Source organism: Talpa occidentalis, unplaced genomic scaffold, assembly GCF_014898055.3.
Source record: "Talpa occidentalis isolate TD23 unplaced genomic scaffold, MPIMG_talOcc4v2.1 talOcc4.3, whole genome shotgun sequence".
Classification (NCBI taxonomy): domain Eukaryota; kingdom Metazoa; phylum Chordata; class Mammalia; order Eulipotyphla; family Talpidae; genus Talpa; species Talpa occidentalis.
In genome coordinates this window covers 144,700,792-144,724,727 of record NW_023603184.1, presented here as the reverse complement: position 1 = coordinate 144,724,727, position 23,936 = coordinate 144,700,792, and the positions used below count along the sequence as shown (strand labels likewise).

General features: G+C 40.8%; 1 protein-coding gene across 1 annotated transcript in view; it reads left to right on the top strand.

The window, feature by feature from the left end:
* SPHKAP (SPHK1 interactor, AKAP domain containing) overlaps positions 1-23,936 on the top strand; it is a 108,754-nt gene that overhangs the window by 70,328 nt on the left and 14,490 nt on the right. Inside the window, 5 exon segments of the mRNA XM_037522149.2 lie at positions 6,713-6,772; positions 8,043-8,177; positions 13,145-13,400; positions 14,506-17,031; positions 17,034-18,240. Of these exon segments, the coding sequence (XP_037378046.2) occupies positions 6,713-6,772; positions 8,043-8,177; positions 13,145-13,400; positions 14,506-17,031; positions 17,034-18,240 (4,184 nt within the window).

Here is a 23,936-nt window from a genome sequence, read left to right as displayed (position 1 = left end):
GGGATATCTTTGTTGGGATAAAAATGTTTGAGGTATTTCCATTATGTATAGATGATTAATTATATGACTCAATCACCATCTCTAAAGCCACCCTTAATTTGAAGTAAAATAAAAAATGTATAAAACCAAAATAAATAAAGAGAATGGAACAATGGGTGAATGATGTCACACCTTTAAGAAAGTGGAAAACCAGTGACTAGGCTGTAGCAGAGCTAAGGACACTGAAAGTCTTCAACTCACATCTCGAAATGATTAGTAGTTAGAAATTACTAATTAAAAAGTATGTACAAACATGAAGTTGGATGCTGAAAGGAGAGATATACTTTGGCAATGATCATAAAAAAAAGCTAAAACTCAACTACCTCTTGGATTCTACATAAGAGGCCACTATTTTACTTCATTGCATTCATTCATTATCATTCAGCAGCTAACAGAGTGATGGGTGCATGGTAGGTACTCAGTCAATACCTTTTGAAAAGATTAGTGCAACTTAAGTTTTATTCCATAGTGGTACATGGGGTAAAATCACAGCACTGAAAACAGTTTAAACTCAGATACTAGGGGATGAGACACTCCTAGCCCCCTTATACCACCAAGATCCAAGAATGCTGGAAAATATACTCCAAGAAAAATTGGAAAATTTCTTTGTGGAGAAATGGATTGATAGTGAGAAGGGAACAAATGCACACTGACAGCAACAGGGTCCTCCAAAGATGTGACTGGGCCCCTCCAGTCAGCCTGCAGAGCACTCCAGGAGTAAGCATGCTCAGGACTCCCAGTCTGTTTTCCTGGTGCATCATTCTGAGATATAAACACACAGCAAGGGAAACTCTTGTTCCAGGAGGAACTTGATTCATCCCTCTCCCCACCATCCTTGGGCACCATATTTTCTTAAGATCACATTTTTCAGTAGGGGGAGGTGACAAGAGAATGCATTCAGCACCAAGGAGTAAAGAAATGATAAAATAAGAGTTAAAAAAAAATCTAATCCTGTGATTTTTAATTTTTTAAGTTACCAGGGGAAATTTGAAAAAAATAATGTGTCCATGGAAACAACCAAAATATCCATAAACTGACCAAATGATAAAGAAAATGCAATGTATCCATATAATGGAATATTACTCAGCAATTATAGCAAATGACCTATCGATAACACTGTGCATGATGAACTTTAGAAACATTATGATTTAAAAACCAGCCACAGAAAAGCATGATTCCAGTTTCATTAAATATCCAGAAGAGCAAACATATACAGATATAAAGAGCTTAGTGGTGGCCTCAGGGTAGGCAAATTATCTGGAGAAAATGGAAACTGACTGCTGATAGATACAATTTTCCTTTCATGAATGATGAAAATATTTTAAAAGTGATTGTGGGGCTGGCTGCACAGCTCTGTGGATACATTTGAATCCAAACTATGCCCTTTAAATGCATAAATCACATAGTATGTGAATTATATATCAATCAAGCAAATCTTTAAAAGGGAGATTTCAAATAAATCTAATACATTCTTTTTATTAAAAAAAAAAAGATTTATTTATTTGTTTGTTTATTTATACAAGCACTGAGTATAGTCAGAAGCACGGGAGGGTGAGATAATTCACCAGAGACAGAGCAGAGAACAGAACAGGCCAAATCTAATACATTCTTTATTTGAAAAATGTTTACTTGGGCCTCCCTGGTGGCGCAAGGGGTTAACCACCCCACTGCTAAGCAGTCTGCAGCCTCTGCAGCACGGGTTTGATTCCTGACCGGCCAGGGAGCAACCCACATGGCTAGGCAGACCTCTCCTGTCTCGCCCGCTGTTCCCCTCAGCAGTGTATTTCAGTCAGTCTGCCCGTTTTGCTCCCCGCTCTGTCTCTGGTGAATCCTCTCACCCCCTGTATCTCTGGCTTGTGCCCCAGCTCTTGTATGCATGGATAGATAAATCTTTTAAAAAAAAATGAAAAGTGTTTACTAGACATTGAATATGTGTCCTTTTGTTCAAAAAGAAATCTTTTAAAATGACAAAAATTATGAATAAAAGGAATAAATATCTTGCATAGCACACTTTAAAAAACTTAGGCTATCAATAAAATTAGCTTGATGTAGAACTAGTTAAAATATCTGTAATCATTTAGAAATATCTGGTATCTCTTTTCACAAACTGCTTGAATTGTTATCCCCAACACAGCACTTCAAAATTTTATAAAATATTGACAATAAAACAATCAGAGAAGTTTGACCATCCCAAGTGTAAACAACACTGTGTATTTCCTTTTGAGTGATTGCTATAATCATTCGACGCAGTAATAACTGGATACAATGCAGGATTTTTCCAAACACTCAAGTGTGTTCCAAAGGGCCTGACAGGCTATGGCATAACAACACTGATGTAAAAATTACCATTTTAGTTGTCATCAGCCTAAAGTACTAATCAGGGGAAATGTCTATTCTTCAAAAGCTAATTTTGGTCAGGGTCCTGAATCTAGCAGAAGTCTTTTGGTTGGGGAAAGAAAGGAGGCAATTTTTCCTTTGGAGGATTTGTAGATCAGCATTTTGAGACCATCAAATTAAGAGTTTCTGTCATCGCCACATGGCCAGATGGCTGCATTGTTAGGAGCTTCTGCAGAAGGCGTCCAGCTTCTTCTAAGATAAAGTTTAAGTACATATTTGTTCATAATCAACATTCAAATGCCTAGATTTTAAAGGCAAACTGACAGCAGGCTTTTTGTTAACATTTTCTAAGCAACTTTCCATAAGAATGGTTTCTTTAAATGGTTTTAGATAATTTCAGGAAAGATGAAAAAATACCCAGCACAGGAAGTCAAACATCCCCCGTCCTCCACTGAGTCCCCACGGCCAGAGCCTTCTGCAGGGTGATCTGCCCTGAGTGGGTACAACAGGCTAAGGCACCTCTCAACCCCTGCACTGGATGATCCGAACTTCCAAAATGTTCACTGAGATGAATACACCAAAAAAAGGTAGATGTCCACATGCAACATGAGCTTGACATGCAACATGAGTTTGACCTTGACTTTCATTCCACTTTTTTTCCCATGAACCGCCATACCTGGGCAGCTCTCCTGCCTGCCTGTGACTATGCAGGTGTTTCTTTTTACAAACCTGTCCATTTCAGGGGTGGCTCTTTCTGTCCACTATGTCTGTGCAAGTAGCCTTTCCTTTTTAATAATAAACTTGCACTTTGAATATAAAAAAATAATCCCGGACCTCCTTGATGGTGCAAGGGGTTAAGTCTCAGCGCTGTCAACCTATCGCCAGCCACTGCCACATGAGTTCCATCCCTGGCCAGAGAGCCGACCCCACATGGCATAGCAGACATCTCCTGTCTCCCCGCTGCTCCCCTCAGCAGTGGATTTCAGTAGATCTGCCTGTTCTGTTCCCTACTCTGTCTCTGGTGAATCCTCTCACACCCCTGCACCTATGACCTATACCCCAGTTCCTGTACATATAAATAAAAATAAATCTTCAAAAAAATTTAAATCCAAATCTATATTTTTAATGACATTGTACTGCTGTTTTTGTCTGACTCCATTTGTATTGAAATAACCTATTTATTAGTTACCTCACAAAAGTTGCTGTGAATGAATTACAATCCATTTGTAATTATTTACTTATTTCATTAGATGTCAACCTCTCTCTTACCAAAGTAGACCTTCACCAAAATATATTTTATACCACTAATGAAATTTCATAGTGAATTCATATTTTATAATCTGCCTACATGGTCCTCCGTTTATGAAAAGGGGCTTGTAAAGAAAATAAATCATTGAAATAACTTGACTAAATCATTCATGATAATAAATAGAGAAAAGAGCATATTGCCTATAAACATTTAAATTTGCTGTACATAAATAACCTTAAAGAATATTTTATTACATATGTAAAAGTCAAAAAACATAAAGTGGCATCATTTTGTCCATACTGTTAATTCCTACATTTCATTTTCAAACCACAACAATAGGAGAAATACATATGAATTCAAAAGTTTGTGCAACTAGACTAGTTTTGATAAATAGGTAGGAAAAGTGCTGTTTGTGTTCTTTCAACAAGGGTAGTGTTTCCACCTATTTTCTACAGATGGGCCGAACAAGGGCACGTGCGGACACAACACTGTGTGTCCTGCATGGAGGGACAGGAGCTGCTGTTCTGAGAACTGTCTTTTGTGTGCATTTATTGATGCTGTGGTTCTCAACTTTGTACTTTTTTCTACTTTTTAGCAAAACTATTTTCAGTGGACAAAGAAGTCAATTTAAGTCCTCTAAGAAGTTACAATAGTGGGATTAATATTAGCCCAATTAGACTTCTCTCTAGTTCTTTATCTCTCTCTCTCTCTAGATATATATATATATATATAAATGTGTGTGTGTGTCAATACACACACATACATATGTGTATATATAGATTTAAAGGGTTATATACAGTATATATCATGGCTATATCAGAGTTAAATCTACATAGTTGTATATTGTTTATATACATTATATAGTTTATTATACTATAGCAGATATATATTATATATACAGAGTATATGTAGCAGGGCCTCCCCAGTGGCGCAGCGGTTGAGCGCTGGGTTGCGAAGCTGCCCGCAGCCTCTGCGGCACCAGTTCGATCTCTGGCTGCTCCCCGGCCACCGGAGGAGGGTCCTACATGGCGCGCAGACCTCTCCTGCCACCCGCTGCTCCCCTCAGCAGTGTACTTCGGTCCCTCTGCCTGCTCTGCTCCCCGCTCTGGCTCTGGTGAATTCTCTCACCCTCCCGCGCTTCTGACTGTACCCAGTGCATGTATAAACAAACAAACAAATTAATAAATAAATAAATGAAAATACATGCCTCTAAAAAAAAAAAAAGAGTATATGTAGCATAGTATATTATATACAGTATATACTATTTGTATTAATTTAATCTGTATATAAACTACATACAACTGGCATATATCTCTCTCTGTATATAAACCTTTATATTCTGTTACATCTTTATTGGAAGAAAACTTTGTTTATTGATCATTTGGACGACATTCATTAAATAAGGGAAATAATTCTACACATATTTGTCTGTGCATGAATAAAGTGGAGCCACTTTCTGAGTAATGGACAGACATTTATAAACAAGCGTTTACTCGTTCTACCAAATACCAGGCCACGCTGAACACTAAGAATCCAGTTCGAACAGGGCCTGCCACATGAACTGACAATCTAATGAGGGTGAAGGGAAGTAGACTATGGTCTAGAAAGGCAGGAATGTAAACTCCTCCAGCCCCTGTGGAAAACAGTAGGGAGGTTTCTCAAAAGATTAAAAATGGATCTGCCATAAGACCCTCAATTCCACTCCTAGGTGTCATTCCAAAGAAAGAAAAGTAGGGACCTCCCTGGTGGCGCAAGGGGTTAAGACGCAACCTATGAAGCTATCCGCAGCCTCTGCAGCATGAGTTCGATCCTGGGCAGGGAGCTTTCCACATGGCACAGCAGACCTCTCCTGACTTGCCCGCTGCTCCCCTCAGCAGTGTACTTCAGTCAATCCTGCTGTTCTGTTCTTCACTCTGTCTCTGGTGAATCCTCTCACCTCCCCCCCATACCTCTGGCCTGTACCCTAGTTCTTGTATGCATAAATAAATTAATCTTTAAAAAAAAAAAGAAAGAAAAGTAAAAGTTTGTGAAACTCAAAAAAAGTCTATTAATACTACTAGAGTAAAACTTTCTATTATCTTTAAGGGAAAAAATGATGTTTTAAAACTTTTGTTATGTGAAGAGATGATTAAAGAGAAACTAAACATGTAGGAAAAAAGTATTCTGGAGGTGTATTGGGTAGTTACAATGTTACAATGTTATTTTACTGAAAGTTGTCATATTTGTGCTATTTGCCAGCCTTTTAAATTTGAGATTTGTTGTGATTTCTTTGCTCTGTCTAAATAGATAAATATTCCACTTTCACTTTTCATTTAGAACTATCAATTTTTGTCATGCTTTTTCATAAATGAGGTCCTTCAAAATTGTAGGTATCAAACTGTGAAAACCTGGATTATCACCTTCCACCCAAAATATCCTAGTCATCTTTCAAGAAAATGTCTTACCTCTTTGAAATTTTAAGTTTTCTCTTCCCTATCTCCATCTTAAAGCCCTAGTAGAATTTTTTTTCTATGTGATGTGTTGGCGATTTAAATCATAACAATTTTTATTGGCTAATTTTGATTAAGCATTGTGTTTTATACATTAGATAACTAAGAATGAGGGAAACTCTACAAGAGGACATAAATTAAAAATAACTAAAACTGTGAAGCAAAGAGAATTCCACTTATCATACACTCTATTAAAAGTGAGAGGAGAAAGAGAGCAGGAAATGAGAAGGAAAAAGAAGAGGAAAGAAGTATTGGCTTTAATTATCAGCATTAACCTAAAGGGTCACCATCTTTTTTCTTCATGAGGTCCTGGTAACTTTATAATTCTGAAGGTTCTGTTGGGTCTGTGACATCGGATCTCTGCAAGGAGACTAGGTTTTGTCTGTTGAAGCTTTAAAGGAAGAAAGTACTTTGTGAAACCAGCAGTGATTATGACTCCAGTGCTGATCTACATCCAAGGAGAAAATAGCTGTTTCTATGCCAGATCCTCTGTATAAAATGTGTGTGGTTCTCAAATCATTTGTCCCAACTGATTCCTGCTTTTTTGGAGAAATACCACCAGACTTCACTTCATGGACTGCTTTTGCTCCTTTCACAGGTCTGCTTTGTGAACCTGGACATAAACAAGAATGAGGGCAGTTGTGAACACCTGCAGCAGGTAACCCTGGAACTTGACAAAGGCTGGCTGCACTAGGGGGAGACTCCCCACCCCCCAGGACTTCATCTGCAAATAATGAGGGACTTTTCTAATCTATTGTAATGACTTTGTCACAGTCCATTTCCCTGACTTTACCCACCACCTTCCCAAGCACTTTGCCCTCCTTATCTTTGTGAAACCTGCTTTCCCAAGTGGACAGACTTGCTGTCCAAACAGAGGCTTTCCCCACCCACCCAGCCCCCTCCACTGCCTTTAAAGTGGTTTATTCTGCTCTCCCCTTCTCTGTTCTCAAACACCCTCTCTGATGGCTTTTCCCAGGTTTTCTCAAAACCTGCCTGATACCAGAGTCTCTCTTCCTCTCAGGTTGTCGCCTTCCTGCTTCTTTCACCCAATGGTTTATCTCTTACCTGATAGCCCTCCCTTACTTTCCCCTGGGGCTCAAATCTTTGCATTTTGCTGCTGCACCTATGCCAAGCTTATCCAAGGTTGTGAGGATCCTAAAATAAATCCTTCACTGCATGCAAGAATTTGAAGACCCAGTCTGTCCCTTGGAAGCAAAGCCTGTGGATACAATGGAGAGAATTATTTGGGTGTGACATGATTATTGTTTTATGCACAAAATGGAGATGGCTGCAATTCACTGTTCAGTGTGTAATAGTCACATCTGAAGCTTCATTAACAAAAATAAGTAGACCTGCAAATACTCAGTTATTCTTATAATACTTTCTTTTCAATGACGCTGCACCAGAAGTTTCTCAAACCCAATGGCCCAAAGAGATTTCACATTATAGATTTTCACTGGGTTCCAAATATCACTCATTGTTGTAGTATGAGAGGAATGTTCAAAAGAACTTGTGCAGTCTTTAGCATCATACCTAATACACAGAGCAAATTTAAAGTCACTATTTTGTTATTATTGGCTTTATTAGAACAGATGGATATTACTCAACAAGTCTTTTATTCAAGGCCTTAGGAGGAAAAACAAATTCCTAAACTACTATCTGTATCTGCAGTATGGCAGTAATTATTAAAAGTTTACTTTGGAAAATCTATAAGAAAAGAGTTTTAAATATTTAGATAGAAGGAATTTTCTATTCCAATCCAAGCATTTGTGCTTCAATTTTGCACCATCTATTAATAAAAATCTTAGTAGATTAAAAATCTCAAACTAGTTAAATGAGTATATTACTTTTGAAGTAACATAGTTTTGGTGTAGTATTTTGGAAATGAAAAGAAATCGTCTAAGCTAACAAAGATTCTTGCTCTACAGAAACTGGTCAATGTTTCACCAGATCTTCCAAAACTTATTAGCTCCATGAATGTCCAACAGCCAAAAGAAAATGAAATTGTCCTTCTAAGTGGGTTAACATCTGGAAACCTCCAGGCTGATTTTGAAGTTTCACAGGTAAGAAATGTAAGCACTTCTAAGAAACCTGTGGTCAGTTCTCAGGATAAATAAAGTCAAATGCTCATAGATGCTATACATAAATTCCCATTGCAACAAAATGAAAGTGATCTTTGTATTCACGAATGCCTTCATGGGTATGTCTCCTAAGTATTGATCAAGTTTCCCTTATATCACTCCTAACATTTATTATCTTTTCAAGTGCAACACTTAAACTAGAATAGACATGTTACACATTGACTGGCAGCTTGATTTTCTACAAATCTGCTAGATAATCAATAAGAGAAGTGTCTTCTGTTTTGGGAACAATACCAGTTTTTAATTCATATCATGTATTTCTAGAATCCACAATATCTTCTTTCAGATGTTGTTTATTTAAGATGTACCAAACCAACCCACCTAATAAATAGAGAATAGCAGTCCCAAAGATGAAAGGGAATTTCCAGGGATCAAAGAATGAAATTCCAGAGGAAAAGAATGTTACTAGAAAGAAGAAATTACAATATTTTTATTATCATTCAACCTATTAATGTTGACTGTTATTAGATACACAATAATTTTTAAAGAAAAATAAAAATGGTAAATTGTTTAATCAATTTATAGAAAGATATATAAAAGATTTCTAAAGGTCACTATATAGAAGATTAATTTTCTCAAATAAGATATAATGATAATGATACACACACAGCTACACATTAAAATGATGAGCATTCATTTTTCTCGTGTGTTGTTCTAGTCTTGATTAGCAAGTTGAGATGGGCTGTGTGTTGATTTTTATGAAGCATCTGGAGCAGAGAAAGAAATGGTGGATGGGCTTGTGAGTGTTTGGAGAGCTTGAACTATTGAAGAATAAAAAAGATGATTTAAACATTTTAGATTTCTAGATAATAAAAAACAGAAGTGTCCTCTGTTTCAGGAATAATACCAGTTTTTAAACTCATATCATGTGTTTCTAGAATCTACAATTTCTTCTTTCTGGGTGTTATTTATTTAAGCCAGCCAACCTAATAAATATAGGATAGCAGTACCAAGATAATGATTTGACTTGTCAAACCATTCTTAGTCTAGAATAAAATTTAGAAATCTCAGAATAACTTAAAACCTTAACAAAAATATAATAACTACAAAAACCATTAGTCAAGTTAAATGCCAAGTGAGAAATACAAATAAAATCAGTTATTTTTCTACAGAAAAACATTTTTTTTTCTGAGATGCTTATTCCGTACAAGAGTAAGCTTTATCTGTGACTGTGCTTTCTATGAGATAAACGTATTATGTGACTTGAAAGGACCAATTAGTCTTTTTGTGCCTCTGACTTTTCACCTGTCACAAAGTAACAGCACTACAGACCTCGCAGAAATAGTGTTTGCATTGGCATTAATAAATATTCAAAACACTTAACAGATTTCCATAAAAAGATTTCCATTAAAAAAATAATATCTGCCATTATTTTGCAGGCTACATTTTTAGGGCTTATTTTATCTAGGAACTTGCAGGATTCTTATTTACTTTCAAGAAGATTGTTAAGAAAAATCTATTTTCTTTCTACACATACCATAGCTATGTAAATTTGCACATTTAATAATAGCTCTCCTCTAAGTCTGTCTTGAAATACTACTTAACTATTCATGTTGATTTGTCAATATCCCTTTTGACTCCTACCACAATATATGTTGTTTATGTCATGTGTATTTAATCTGAATCGTATGAACTGGCCAATATTCAAGCCCGTTGACCTGTAAATATGGCAACTTCATGTGGTTCAATCATGTATTTATATTTATTGATGTTTGATTTCACTGATAGTATATTATGCTATACTCTACTAACCCTAGGGAAATTATCTGATTCATGTTTTGACAGGAATACCCACCATGCTTTGCATATAATAGGCCCTCAGAAAGCATCTAGCAAATTTCTTTTTTTAAAAAAGATTTATTTATTTATACAAGAGCTGGGGTGCAGGCCAGAGGTGTGGGGCTTGAGAGATTCCACCAGAGACAGAGTGGGAAGCTAAAAAGGCAGATCCACTGAAATATACTGCTGCAAGGAGCAGCAGGTGAGACAGGAGAGGTCTGTTGTGCCATGTGAGTTACCTCCTTGGCTGGGGATCAAGCTTGTGCTGCAGTAGCTGTGGACAGCTTCATAGTGCTGTGTCTTAACCCTTTGCACCACCAGGGAGGCCATGCATCTAACAAATTTCAAGGCAGTATATTATGTATGAATTCAGTAAAGAGAAAATGAATCAAGTCAGCTGCTATTATTTTATAGCAGTGACTCCTTACCATTTGGAGGATCACAGATCCTTTGTGAATTTATACAGGCTATAGACTAGTGTTTCTCAAATATCAATGCATATACAAATCCCCAAAAGTTTGCTTGAAAATGCAGCTTCTGGTTTAGTCAATGCGGGGGTGGGACCTGAGAATGTGCATTTCTAAGGAGCTCCCAGGAGATGCTGAGGCTGCTGGTTTACAACACACAGCAAGACCACGGAGCTCTTTCCTTGAAAAAGAGTCTTAAGCATGTAAGAATAGAGGAATGCTGTTTCTGAGAGCACTGGAGAATGATTTGATTTGTCATTTTATATTATTCATCTGTCTGAATTACTCTCATTAGAATATTCAATGAAAGAGATTCAGAAATGACATTTATGTAAGAAAAAGACACACTACTTTCAGAATACAAAATGAACTTCTGTGTGCTTGTATTCCTGTGTCTGTGCAGTTACACACTACTCACACACAGACACTCAGACTCAAAGATTCTAAAATGACAAGTCAGTTAGTATTAGACCCAATTAATTCCAACCACAGATAATCATGACTTCACTAATCCTTTTGAATAAGAAGACATTTAGACAAAGTATTTCAAGTTTCACATGGAGATTTATTTTTTATCTTCCCTCTGCCCATTAACTCTTTTTTCCAGTCAAATAATTTTTCTTAAAAATTTCTCTTAAAATTCTCCCTTAAAATTTTCTCTTAAAATTAAAAATCAGCACATTGTTCCTCTTACATAAACAAACACCCTAATGGAAAAGACATACTGGTCATTCCCCAGGGATCAGCATGAGCGACTGGAACATGTTCATGCTGTTCTAACCAACAACAGCCTGGAGAGTAAAATGGATGTTGGAGAACTGGGAACTGATAACCTTAGAAATGATCAGAATGAATAGGTCAAACGAGGCACCATCCAAGGATTGTTCTCCTTACCACTCACCCCCCTATACACCAGCCTTTTAGAGATTAGATGAAAAGTAATGCACTTTGGAGTTCTCTTCTAGAAGGGGATTTCTTTAAATCTCATTTTGACTGCTTGTTCCGATGCACAACACAAGCTTACTGTAGCTGATAGAACACTCGCAACACATCTGAAATGCTGACAGAGTTTGAATGTCACCAAAGCAGAAAGAGATACTGGTATGAGAAACTGGGACTCAACTGAAACAAGAGGGGTCTCAAGGTGGCTTTGATTCTCTGTGTACCTTGATGAAACTTTGGACAATCTTCTTTATGCCTCTAAGTCCTGCCTGACCACCCTTCGCTTAGAACACTTGCTTTAGAAAACTTATCACTGAATTCTCTGCCCTGTGAGATTTAAATCTTTTTAAAAGTTTCTCACCAGTTTCATGAGCCAGAAAAGGACAGTCTAACTGTCCATATGATGATGTCCAGGGATGAATAGATTTAAAAAAGTGTGACATATTATTGTTCAAGTGAAATATTTTATTATATAGAAAGTGTATTATTATATAACCCCATTAGCTAATAACATAGTATATATAACAGATATAATATGTCCCACTATATGTAATAAAACATATAATATATTCATGGAATGCCAACTATATAAAGGAAAAATAATGAAATATATAAAATTTATAATGGGATATCATTCAATCATAAAGAAATAAAATCCTATCATTTGCAACAGGAAGAGAAAGACAAATACTATATGATCTTGCTTATGTGGAATCAAAAAAAAAATAACCATCACAGAAAACAGATCAGGTTTGTGGTTACCAGGGTCGGAGGTAGGGTGTGGGGCTGAAATAAGGAAGAATTGAAGGAAGATGGTCAAAAGTCACAAACTTCAGTTACAAGATAAATGAGTATGAGGGATGTTGTGAGTAACTGATGGCTCTAGTTAATGCTGCTGCAGGATGGCTGAAATTTGTGAAGTGAGATTTGAAGTTCTCATCACAGGAGAATTTTTTTCTCTTTTTTCACTTTCTTTCTATTGTATCTATCTGAGATGATGGGTATCATGTTAATTGTATCACTATATATAAATCAAGTCATCGTGCTTACTTCTTAACTTACATAGTGATATATTTAAATTATTTCTCATAAAACTAATGGGAGGTATAATGGTAAAAGGGTATAGGAGCCCTCTCTTTGAAATACAATCATCAAGAAGATAGTGTCTGAGCTCCATGGCAGGATGGGAACTTCTGCAGGTGCCTTGTCCCAATTTGCAAAGCTACCTCCTGCTATAGAGGTACCAGAAAGTCTAGCTGTCCTTTTCGTAAAGCCAATTAGCAAACACAGATGGCCCACAGTCCTCCTACCACTCTTAAAGTCTCCATTGCCTTTTGATTCAGTGAAGTTGTGATCCAACTCCGTTCTGGCCTCTCTCCCTATTTTAAGAGCTTTGAAGAAAGTCTTCTCTGCTGCTTCATTTTGCCCCATGCAATTGTTGTTTCCACAGAAGAGAACAAAAACATATGATACAATGGTTTATTTTCCCCTAAGCTGAACTTTCTCCTGGGTACCTTGTGTTCCCAAACACACATCCCCTGATTTTTTTTTTTTTTCCAAGCAGTTCATCAATAAAAGCCCAGAAGATATGTCAAACAGTTCCCACTGCTTCCAACAGGACAGATTGGTGGAAGAATAAAGGTCAGAGGCAGTAGTTTTTCATTTTCTCTTTTAATAAACGCCCTCTTTCTCCCCTTCCAGTGTCCTTGGCTGCCAGATATCTGCCTGGTCCAGTGTGCCAGAGGGAACAGACCCAACAGCACCAACTGCATCATCTTTGAAATCAACAAATTCTTGATTGGTCTAGAGCTGGTGCAGGAGCGGCAGCTCCACCTGGAAACAAACATTTTGAAAGTGGAGGATGACACAAACTGTTCCTTATCTTCCATCGAGGAAGATTTTCTCACCGCCTCGGAGCACCTGGAGGAGGAGAGCGAGGTGGAAGAATCCAGGGATGGTGAGAACTTGCCAATAAATCCAATGTACATCCTGACGTGAGTCACACCATAAAATGTCTGGCAGAAATTTCAGAAGCGTTTCAGGGCACATGAGTTTGGCTGACACATCATCACCATTTTCACTTACTGAGTTTAGGGAGGGAAGAAGACACAGACACGGTGAAGAGGATGACTAATGCTCGAGCCGATTCAGTGCTTAGGTGGCTCCAGACCCCATAAAGATGCCTTAGGGGTGCTGATGCAAATGTGTGTGTTTCAAGGGGAAATGCTCCTGCCTGTGCAGAGATGGATCCTATCATTGGAAGCAAAATAAGTTTCTCTAAGACTTTCATAAAAGCCACCGACGAGTGGAAGCCAAATTAGTCTGGCCTGAATCCCAGCACAGCCTCGGCATTGCCATGAACCCCAGAACTACTGGTCTAATTTTTCTGAGTCCCCGTTTCCTGACCTATAGTTTGGAGTATGGTAATGCTATAACACTATTACGTTTATTACATTTAACTATGTGTTTATTGCAGTTAACTACATATTTATGGTATTATTATTGTGAGGACAGAAGGAAAATAACCCAAAATCTGCCGATTACTCTTTATTTGCTTTTTGGACTGACTCATGAATAGAGATCTCTGTTCTGAGGTTTAATGGCTTCTTCTTCCCCACTCTTGGCTGCAGAGAAAGGAATATTCCAGATGTTACTGGGCCTTGTTGCTGGGCATGTCCTGGGCAAACTTCTGGGTAAATCTTTGCAAAAAAAAAATTCACTATCAAGTTTGCTCTAAGCCTCTTTCCTCTGTATGCACTGGGTACTTCTAAAGTTGGGGTTCCTCTCCCCTGCAGGATGATGGCCATTCCCCATCTCCCATGCCTTCTCCCACTATAGGGCTTACATTGGCCCCCTACTGAAAGCCATTTTGTCCAGTGTCATCCCAAGATGAAATTCAAAATCCTTTTCAGGTTTATTTTTCTTGAACAAATGCACAAAATGTTATTTGGGGAAAAAATACCCAATGTTAAAAAAAAAGACATTTTTAGAAATGATTATTTTAGACTCACAAGAACCTAATCTCCCAAAAGTAATCATGGCCTTCATTTTCTTGTCACTAGGTTATGAAAATATAGATGTCTCTGCCAGTGTTTTGGAAAGTAAGCCAAAGGAATCTATCCCACAGGAATGGAATTACAAGGAAAAGTCACTTTACACTTTGGAAGACAAATACATTAACAAATATCTTACACCATTGTTGAAAATAGAAGGCTCTCTGGAAAAAGTAGCAGATGACACAGCCTTGCAGAATCTAGATCTCTTAGCCAACCCACCAGAGAGGAAAGGCAAAGCTGTGGATTATGAGAGACCAGTCTCAAGTTATTATTATTCAGAAGCTTTTAAAAGTCAAATGAAAAAATCACAAGCTCTCTATACCGCAGGTGACGCTGATTTCTCCAAGATGGCGAAGCAAGATGGACCCTCTCCCTGTGGGTTTGCCTCTGAACATGGAAGCGACTTAAATCCAGGTGACCATGAGTACAGAATGAACTCTGTTCCTCCCGCTGGAGAAGCTACAACCGGTGAATATGCTACCAATTTAGCAGAATCCGTGCTGCAAGATGCATTTATTAGATTATCTCAACCAACACTACCCCGGGAATCTACAGTCAGTGGTTCCGTGGCAAGTGCTCTGTCACCCAACAGTTGTTCCACAAAGGACATAGTGGTCCCGTGCTCCTGGAATGAGCTTCCCAAAATTGTCATCATCCAGAGTCCAGATGGCAGTGGGGCTGCCCCTGAGTCAGGCCTCTCCTCGTGGCTGGAGACAGAAGTCTCTGCAGAAACCTCAGATGACTTCCCTGCAGAGAACTCCAGCAGACACCCTCAGAGCACTTTAGAAATTGCATTGGCTTGTGCAGCCACTGTGATTGGGACCATTTCCTGTCCACAGGCCACAGAAAGACTCAAAATGGAGCAAGAATCCCTGGTGGCAAGCCATCCTCTGGGAGGCAATGAGCCTCTGCAAATGCAAACATTGCAAGGACTCCAGGAACCTTCCATCAGCGAATACTCATTTCCATCTGCTTTGTGTGGCATGACTCAAGTGGCAAGCGCAGTGGCCGTCTGTGGCCTGGGTGACACAGAAGAGGTGAAGTGCCCTGCAGCTTCAAACAACCTCTCACCTACAGCCGAGACTTCTGCAATCTTCTCTGCAGGCTGTGGTTCCAGCACTGGGAGGAGCATGGATCTGGGGAGGGAAGCCATGGCGGAGGCCTTGCTCAGGGAGACTGCTCTGGTGTTAACCAAGCCTAATACCTACAGCAGCATTGGTGACCTCCTGGAGTCCATGACCGGGAGAATCCTAGAAACCGCTTCCAAGCCTCAGCCCTTGTGCTCAGAAAATGTCCTTGGGAATGAGCTGGCACAGACCCTGTCCAGTATTATCCTAAAGCATTCCATTGATGAAGTTCACCAGAAAAATAAAATAATGGGCCCCGCAAATGGCAGGCCTTCCTCGGAAACATTAGACATCTTAATGGAAACGACGCACCAACTGCTCTTCAATGTGATATGTTCCACTTTCAAGAAGATGCACCATATAGTCCAGCTTGGCGAATGTGCCACCGCCCTTTCGAAGGAGTCCATCGGGTGGAGGGGAACAGAACGAGAGGCCCAGCCACCCGCTCCGGCTGCCAGGCAAGTGTGGATGAAAGCCCCTGAACACTCCAGCGGCCAGCCACTGAGCAGCTCCCGCCGCCCGAGCCTTGCTATCAACGACCCTGCACATGACCAGCACCCAAAGCAAGATGCCAAAGGCCCAGAGAAGCCAGGTCTCTGCAGGAACCCCAAGTTGCCAGCCGAGTTGCCATGTGGTCCCAGCGGGCCTGATTCACCACCTGTGGAGACACCCCCCACAGAAGCAGACCTGAAAGCTATAGGGAGAGAGGACACCAGAGCCCATCGCAGGCTCAGTCAACCAGGGAGCGAGTGCAGAGGCTCTCCTGGGGGAGAGAGGACACCCTCAGCCCTCAAGTGCAGCGCGGGCTCACAGGGTGCGCAGCAGGGCAGCCTCTGGCCAAACGCCCCCGACCAGCCCCCTTGCGCCTCGCCTGTAAACGAGGGTCCGGGCAGCCTGTCTTTGCTGGGGACGGCCGCGCTGCTGCCCGCGCTGGCCCTGCCGCAGGCCAGCCCCGCAGACCTCTACTGCATTGCAGACTTCGCCGAAGAGTTAGCCGAGACCATCGTCTCCATGGCAACTGAAATCGCAGCGATTTGCCTTGACAACTCCAATGGAAAACAACCCTGGTTTTGTGCTTGGAGAAGAGGGAGTGAGTTTCTGGCGACCCCGAGCGTCCCCTGCCGACCCCTGAAGAGGAAAAAGGAAAGCCAGGCGGGCGGCGCGCTGAGGAAGCACAAGCCCCCCCGGCTCAGCGAGATCAAGCGGAAAACCGACGAGCACCCGGAGCTGAAAGAGAAGCTGATGAACAGAGTGGTGGACGAGTCCGTGAACCTCGAGGATGTCCCCGAGGCCGTCAACGCCTTTGCCAACGAGGTGGCCGCCAAGATCATGAACCTGAGCGAGTGCTCCATGGTGGACGGGGTCTGGCAGGCCCAGGGCTGCCCCCGCAGCCGCCTGCTGAGCGGGAGCGCTGGAGCCGGCTGAAGGCCTCCAGCTGCGAGAGCATCCCCGAGGAGGACCCCCAGGCCAGGGCCTTGGTCGGCAGCCTGGGGCTGGCGCGGGCGCTGAGCCAGCCGGGGAGCAGGGCCAGCTCCGTCTCCAAGCAGTCGAGCTGCGAGAGCATCACGGAGGAGTTTTCCAGGTTCATGGTGAGCCAGATGGAGAGTGAAGGGCGGGGCTTCGAGCTGCTGCTGGACTACTACGCAGGCAAGAACGCCAGCAGCATCCTCAGCTCGGCCATGCAGCAGGCCTGCCGCAAAGGCGAGCACCTGAGCGTGAGGCCCACCTGTCCCTCGAAGCAGTCGAGCACGGAGAGCATCACCGAGGAGTTCTACAGGTACATGCTGAGGGACATGGAGAGGGAGGGCCGGGACGGGCCCGCCTCCCGACGGGGCAGCCAGGACTGGGCGGCGGGCTTTCTCTCGCCCTCTCTGCGCTCGCCCTTGTGCCACAGACAGTCCTCCATGCCAGACAGCAGATCCCCCGGCGCCAGGCTGACCGTGAATGCGCCCATCAAAGCCAGCTCCTTAGACGGCTTTGCCGCCAACAGCCCGCAGGAGTTCCTAAGCGTGCAGCTGGGCAGTGGCGCTGGGCAGTCTGGGCTCTGCAAATCGGACTCTTGCTTGTACCGGAGAAGCGGCACGGACCAGATCACCAGCAGGCTGATTCACGAGACGTGGGCAAACTCCATCGAGGCCCTCATGCGCAAGAACAAGATCATCGTGGACGACGCGGGGTCCGCGGGGTCCGGCTCTGCCCTGCGCGCGGCCAAGTCGGCGGGGCCGGGCGCTCCGGGCAGAGCGCAGGGCGGGCGCGGGCGGCGCGGGCCTGAGTCGGTGGATCACCCGAGGAGGGACTCGGTGGCCGAAAGCCCCCAGCCCCCCGCGTCGTCTCCAAGCAAACCTGCTCCTCTTACCACTCGCCACAGTTTAGATTCTAAAAAGGAAATTTCCTCGGGCCTCGAGGTAAGCCACACCAGGAGATCACTTTGCCCAAGGGAAGTGCCTTTAATTCAGATCGAAGCAGATCAGAGAGAAGAGTGTGCTGGAGACCCTGAAGGCTTCCTTTCCCAAGGCAGCCCCCTGGAGAAAGCAGAAGAGCCTCTGAAAGAAGAACAAGGGGCAGCAGTGGCAAGAGGTGGAGACAGGGCCTTGAGTGCCTGCCAGAAACACAGGTGAGTGATTTCAGGCTCCCTGGGGAGCCGGCTCTTAGTTAGGATTTATGCTAAATCATAGGGACTTTACTGAGGCAAGAACTGAATTCTGAGACAACAAATAACCTCTCTATTCATATGCACTTATAATAGGAAGTTGGAAGCATTTTTTTAATTTCTTAAGCAAATTAAATTCACATATATAACAGAGGAAATAAGGTATCGTTCTTCCCATTAGAAAGAATCTTCCACAGCATACCAACTTGTAAAAGTCATGGCACGTTTCCAAGCCAGTAAGGAAATTATATCAACTTATTCGTTTGAAGAAGACTAAATTTAAATAAATTTTAAAACTGGCACCTGGTATTTTGATGTGGTGTTCTTTGGGTTTCTCCTTTCAAGTTTTCCTTTTCTGTCATATTTTAAGTAGCTTTGCAAGGACTCTGTGTTCCACAGTGCTGGCCCTTCAGATGCCTAGTGTAATCGTGGCAGCATAAGGGCAAACAAAACTGAAGGTTTGCTTTTTCAATAGTTCTTCTATGATGTGGGTGACAATGCTTCTTGAACTTGAAGCTGCTAGTTTTTCCTCTCAGGTTGCTTAAAGCAGTGTCAATTTTTTACAACTCCCATTTTCTGCAGAAATTTCATTAGAATCTTGAATATGAGACCATTGGATCATTTTTAAATGGAGTTTAGAGTGAAATTAGACAAAAGAAAACAAACAAACAAACAAAAACCTAAGTTTCTGTTTTAGGAAAAACATAAGCCAGAGAAATAACTGGTTTAATCTTTTCAAAGATTACATACACCTGTTGCACAAAGAGCCTGTGACTTTTAAATGTTTAGTTACAATAAACATGTTGAATACAGCGTTGCTCAAATGGCATTGCTCTCTAAGGTCCCCCACACCTCCCCACATCCCCCAGGGGAACAAAAGAGAGGTATGGATGCCCCTGCACTTTGTTGTAAGGCTTATAGCACATGAGCAGGGGGTGGTCCAGAGGCTCTTGACTACTTTTTTCTTAACTATTTAGTGCCTAGAGTGTAATTTTCTATTTGGATGAAACCCTGGAAGAATGCCCAAAGGAAGAAGAGGCAAAGAAAGCATGAAAACACACAAGCAAAAGAACACAAAATTAAACCAAATAAAGCAGAGGCAAGCTACCCAAGAAAAGGTCTTAGATGCAATACTTCTCTAGCTGTAGACAATGTTTATTTAAGTCTTACCATACCTCCCCTTAGTATTCACCATCTCTAGGGAGCCTAGAGAATTGCACATACTTAAATGTGATCAAAGAGCTGAGGAAATGAAATGACCAATGTGTAATTCTTTAAACCTTAATGTGAGATAAGGGAAAATGGAAAAACCTTATTTTAGATTTCAGGTGTCTGCCTTTGACTTTCCTTGAGCTCTGAGATCATAAACTACCTGTGAATTTAGTCAAAGAAAGTTCTATAGTCTGGAGCTTTCATGAACTACTAATTCAACAAAATCCAGTCGTAGGTTCACATCAAATAGCAACTGGCAATGAAGTTAAATAAAGTTCATTAAACAATTTTGAGTGTAATTGTCACTAATATTATATTTAAAAGAGATTATACCTTGGGGACTTTCAAAAAACATGGGAAATATGCATGCAAAAAGCTTCCAGATGGTTTAGGCTTATGTTCTATATAATGACCTGAGCACCTGTTCTTCAACTGATGATACAGATTTCTGATTTGGCTTCCCCCATAATGAAAGACATTCAAGACCTTATCTGTCTCCAAAGTATAAGGACTGGGTAGGGAATATGGTTTCCTTTGTGGAGTATGTCGAAGATTGTGATAGAAAATAAACCCCACTAAGTAACCAGATAATCCTATGACTTTGATCAAGTTCCATAATCTCTCAGTTTACTCATATAATTGATGGGAAGAATAATATTACTGCATCAATAGAGGATATTTCACTCTAAACTCCATTTAAAAATGATCCAATGGTCTCATAGTCAAGCCTCTGACCATTGTAAGAATTTGATCAGTATATGCTTTGTGGGGGTGGTTGTTACTGAGGTTAGAGTATGTGCATGCCTTAATTCCAGGAGATTTTTTTCTCCCAAAGAAACCTTACAGAACATCATGAGCATTGTGTAAAAACAGGAGTATTCCCAAGATTGCAAAGGGTGTAAATTAGTCATATTTACTTCATTTTTTTTTTCTTGGCAAAGAGTTGTTATCATGAGACTTAATGTGTCAAAGTAGCTAAATATAGAGCTTAATTCCCTGCAAAAGAGTTTCCACCCACTGGTACCCAAGAGAGAGGGGGGTTACACAGGTGCTTTGCTTGGGGGTGGGGATGTCATTTCCTGAAGATATTTTTAGGCTACAATCTGAGGAACATTTTCATAACTCTTACTAAAAGCTTCATAAAAAAGAAATATACCAAAATAAAAAACTTTTTAACTTGATAAAAAAGTAGCAACTTCAGAGTTCACGATGCACGTCAGCCCCCAATAAAAACACCTGTTGTATTTTAGGTCACCACATCCATGCAGAAATATCCCTCAAGTGTGAGCAGTTTAAATTATCCAGAGTAGGTTTCCTGGAAAATAGCACCCTGTTGGGGGGCAGCCATGCATTCTTAACTTAGCTGCCCTGTTTCAGAGAGTGGAGAGGGAAAAAGAGAATCCTGCTGCATATCATCAGCCCAGAAAAGGAACAAAATTCATAATTCAAAGTATGAATTCAAATTATTAATTCAAAATTCTTGTTCCTACTGAATGGTATTGCTTTCACTCCTCAGTAAGGTTGAAAAGCCATGAGTCAAACCATTATACATTGATTAGAAGCATCCCAAATTGGGGACCATGTGCTTTTTTGTTTGTCAAATCTTGCATTTTTTCCATCATTATTGTTGTCCTCTTTTATGCTATTGTTTTTTGATGTAGGTAGTATCAGGAGAAAAGACTCCATGGATATGTTTACGTTTCTCTACACTGGAGATATTCTGAGCAAAGAGCATGGTCACCAGGATTAAAGAACAATTTGTACTAACTCTAAAGATACAGAGACATCAAGAGAGATACAGAGCTATTTTTTAATATTCTAGCATGTTCCCTAGCATATTCTTCCCTGTTCCCCATGGAAGGTTTTTGAATTTGCTTATAATTTTAAGCAAAGTGAGCAACTCTGAGTACATAAATGACCTGAGCCCTAATCCAGAGCTTTCATATTCAGTGTGTGCATGTGTGTGTGTGCGTGTGTGTGTGTTACTGTGCTATGCAAACTAATGGAAATTCAAACATATTAGCTTTAGGGTTAGCAGCAAAGTATGCTACAAACTTCCACACATCAATACCATGGTGAGCAGGACATGGCTAATTTTCTAGTAGGTGACACCTCAGATTTTCCCATTTGGGACTTAAGATGTGGAGATAGTTAAATTAATAGTTGAATGGGCCTAATTGTGACATTGGACACTTCGACAAGAACATATTCATCTAAAGAATATTTGATGTTATAGAAACATAACAATTATTAATAATAACAATTCTAATAATGTATGATATATTCAGGTAACTATATGCACTAGAGTAAAAAACTGGAAAGCAGTGGGAAAAAGAAAACAAAAAAAATAGGTAAATTGCTTTGACAATTGGTGAAGAAGAAATGACCCTAGCCTTGGAAATTCAGGTGTGAGCATCTTGGCTGAGATTTGATGGCTTATAAGGAGCAAAGTTCAGGAAAGGGTGTGATTAAACTAATGGATATTAGTACAATTATATAATTTAATAATGTAGAATGTAGGAACCAGGATTATGCAACATGCATACAATAAATGGTTTTATTTTCTAATTAATTTCTTCCAAAAGTCTTTGTAAAGTGGTTTTGTTTTCTTAGAAAACTTTATTAACTAGTCCAAGTTGAATAGGTGGCCGGTGGTAGAACTGGAATCTGTGGTAATTAGACTGTAAAAACTGTGTCCTGTTCTGCAGCATTTGTTCAAAGGAAGCAGTGAGACCAAAGCCAAGAGTTAGGAATGCCCTGAAATGTTTGCAGAACATCAAATAATTTTTTTTGTTGTCTAGTGAGGAGGGTAGAGGCAGTAAAACTAGAAAGACTATAGAGGACAGGCTTCACCTTAGGGAATTCTTGAAGGTTCTTGACTGACTGGCCAAAGATGTGTGTGGGAAACCTTAATCTCAAACAATGTGAAGTTCTGAGAGAGAAGAAGTGATGAGGCTTGACTATTAGGAGCTCAGCATAATATAGTCCAGGTCAAGGGGCACAGAGCAATATCCACATGTCTCAAATCTCAAGGTCTCATGTGTGGTACCAACTCTTGTTATCTTTCATACGTTGTTGGATTTGACTGGGCTTCTGCGTTCTTCGCTACAGATTTGGAAGGTTGGAAATTAAGATAATTTCAAAAGCACAGAAATGGAAATAAGAGACATTCTGAAAAATGATGTAAAAAATATATAAAATAATATAATAATTAAAAGAAAAAATGGAGGGCCTCCCCTGATGACTCAGGCGGTTGGGTGCAGTGCTGTGAAGCTGTCCACAGTCTCTGCAGTGCCAGTTCAATCCCAGCAGGCCAGGGAGAAACCCACATGGCACAGCAGACCTCTCCTGTCTCGCCCGCTGCTCCCCTCAGGAGTGTATTTCATCAGTCTGCCTGTTCTGTTTCCCGCTGTGTCTCTGATGGATCCTCTCACCCTCCCGCACATCTGGCCTGTACCCCGGTTCTTGCATAAATAAATGATATAAAGAAAGAAAGAAAAAATGGAAATAAGTATGCAAAATGTGATGGAACTGAAAATGCTCGATCTTGACTGAATGCAAATGTCAAGAAGAAGAAAGCAGAACACTCCAAGGTTTTGGGCTCACTTAGAAAAACCAACTGGAATAAGAAACAGGGAGAGGATGGGAGGGCAGTTAGAATTCATTGTAAAATGCTGATTTTGAGATGTTGATGAGACAGATTGAATATGTTCAGAAAATCAATGCAAAGAAAATAGAACCCCAGAAATAGGAAGAGGGACCCGGCTGGCATTCGGACTTGGAAGCTGTTTTCATAATAGGAGAATCAATGAGATACTCAGGGACAGACTGCAGGGAAGGGCAGTGAACTGACCGGAGCTGGCTATTGTCACACTTAAAGGAAACCGAGAACCAGTTTCCAGAAAAGGACTGTCCAGAGAGGCAGATATTCATGGGAGAGCAAGGAAGAATGGATTCAAGGAGAAAGGCCTGTCAGATCAAGGATTAAATGCTCTGAAAGATATGTGATCTGAAAAAGCACCAGTCCAGAAAAGCTGTGCTGATATCAATCAGAGCTTTCAGGAAAGGGAATGATTTGCAAAGGTGACCTCAACTAGAAAGTGTTGAGAGGTGTTTATAGGTAGAATGACTTGGTAAATTACCAATGAGGGCGGGGGTTGGGGGATGGGGGTAACTCCAGCATGGGCTCCTTATGTAAGAATCACCTGATGTGCTTATTAAATGCAGTTTTGTGGGCCTCCACAAAACCACTGAATCAGGTCTCTAGGAGCATATTCTGGATTTCTTTATTTTAAACATCGCTGCCCTTCAATAATTCTGTGTGCTGGTCAGTGTGCGTGTCTTGGATATGAATGGAGAGAGGGGGTGCAAAGAGATGAAATGAAGAGATGGGGAGCTGGTGGGGAATGATCCTGAAAAGTCATGTGGGGCCTGGGTACAGGAAGAAG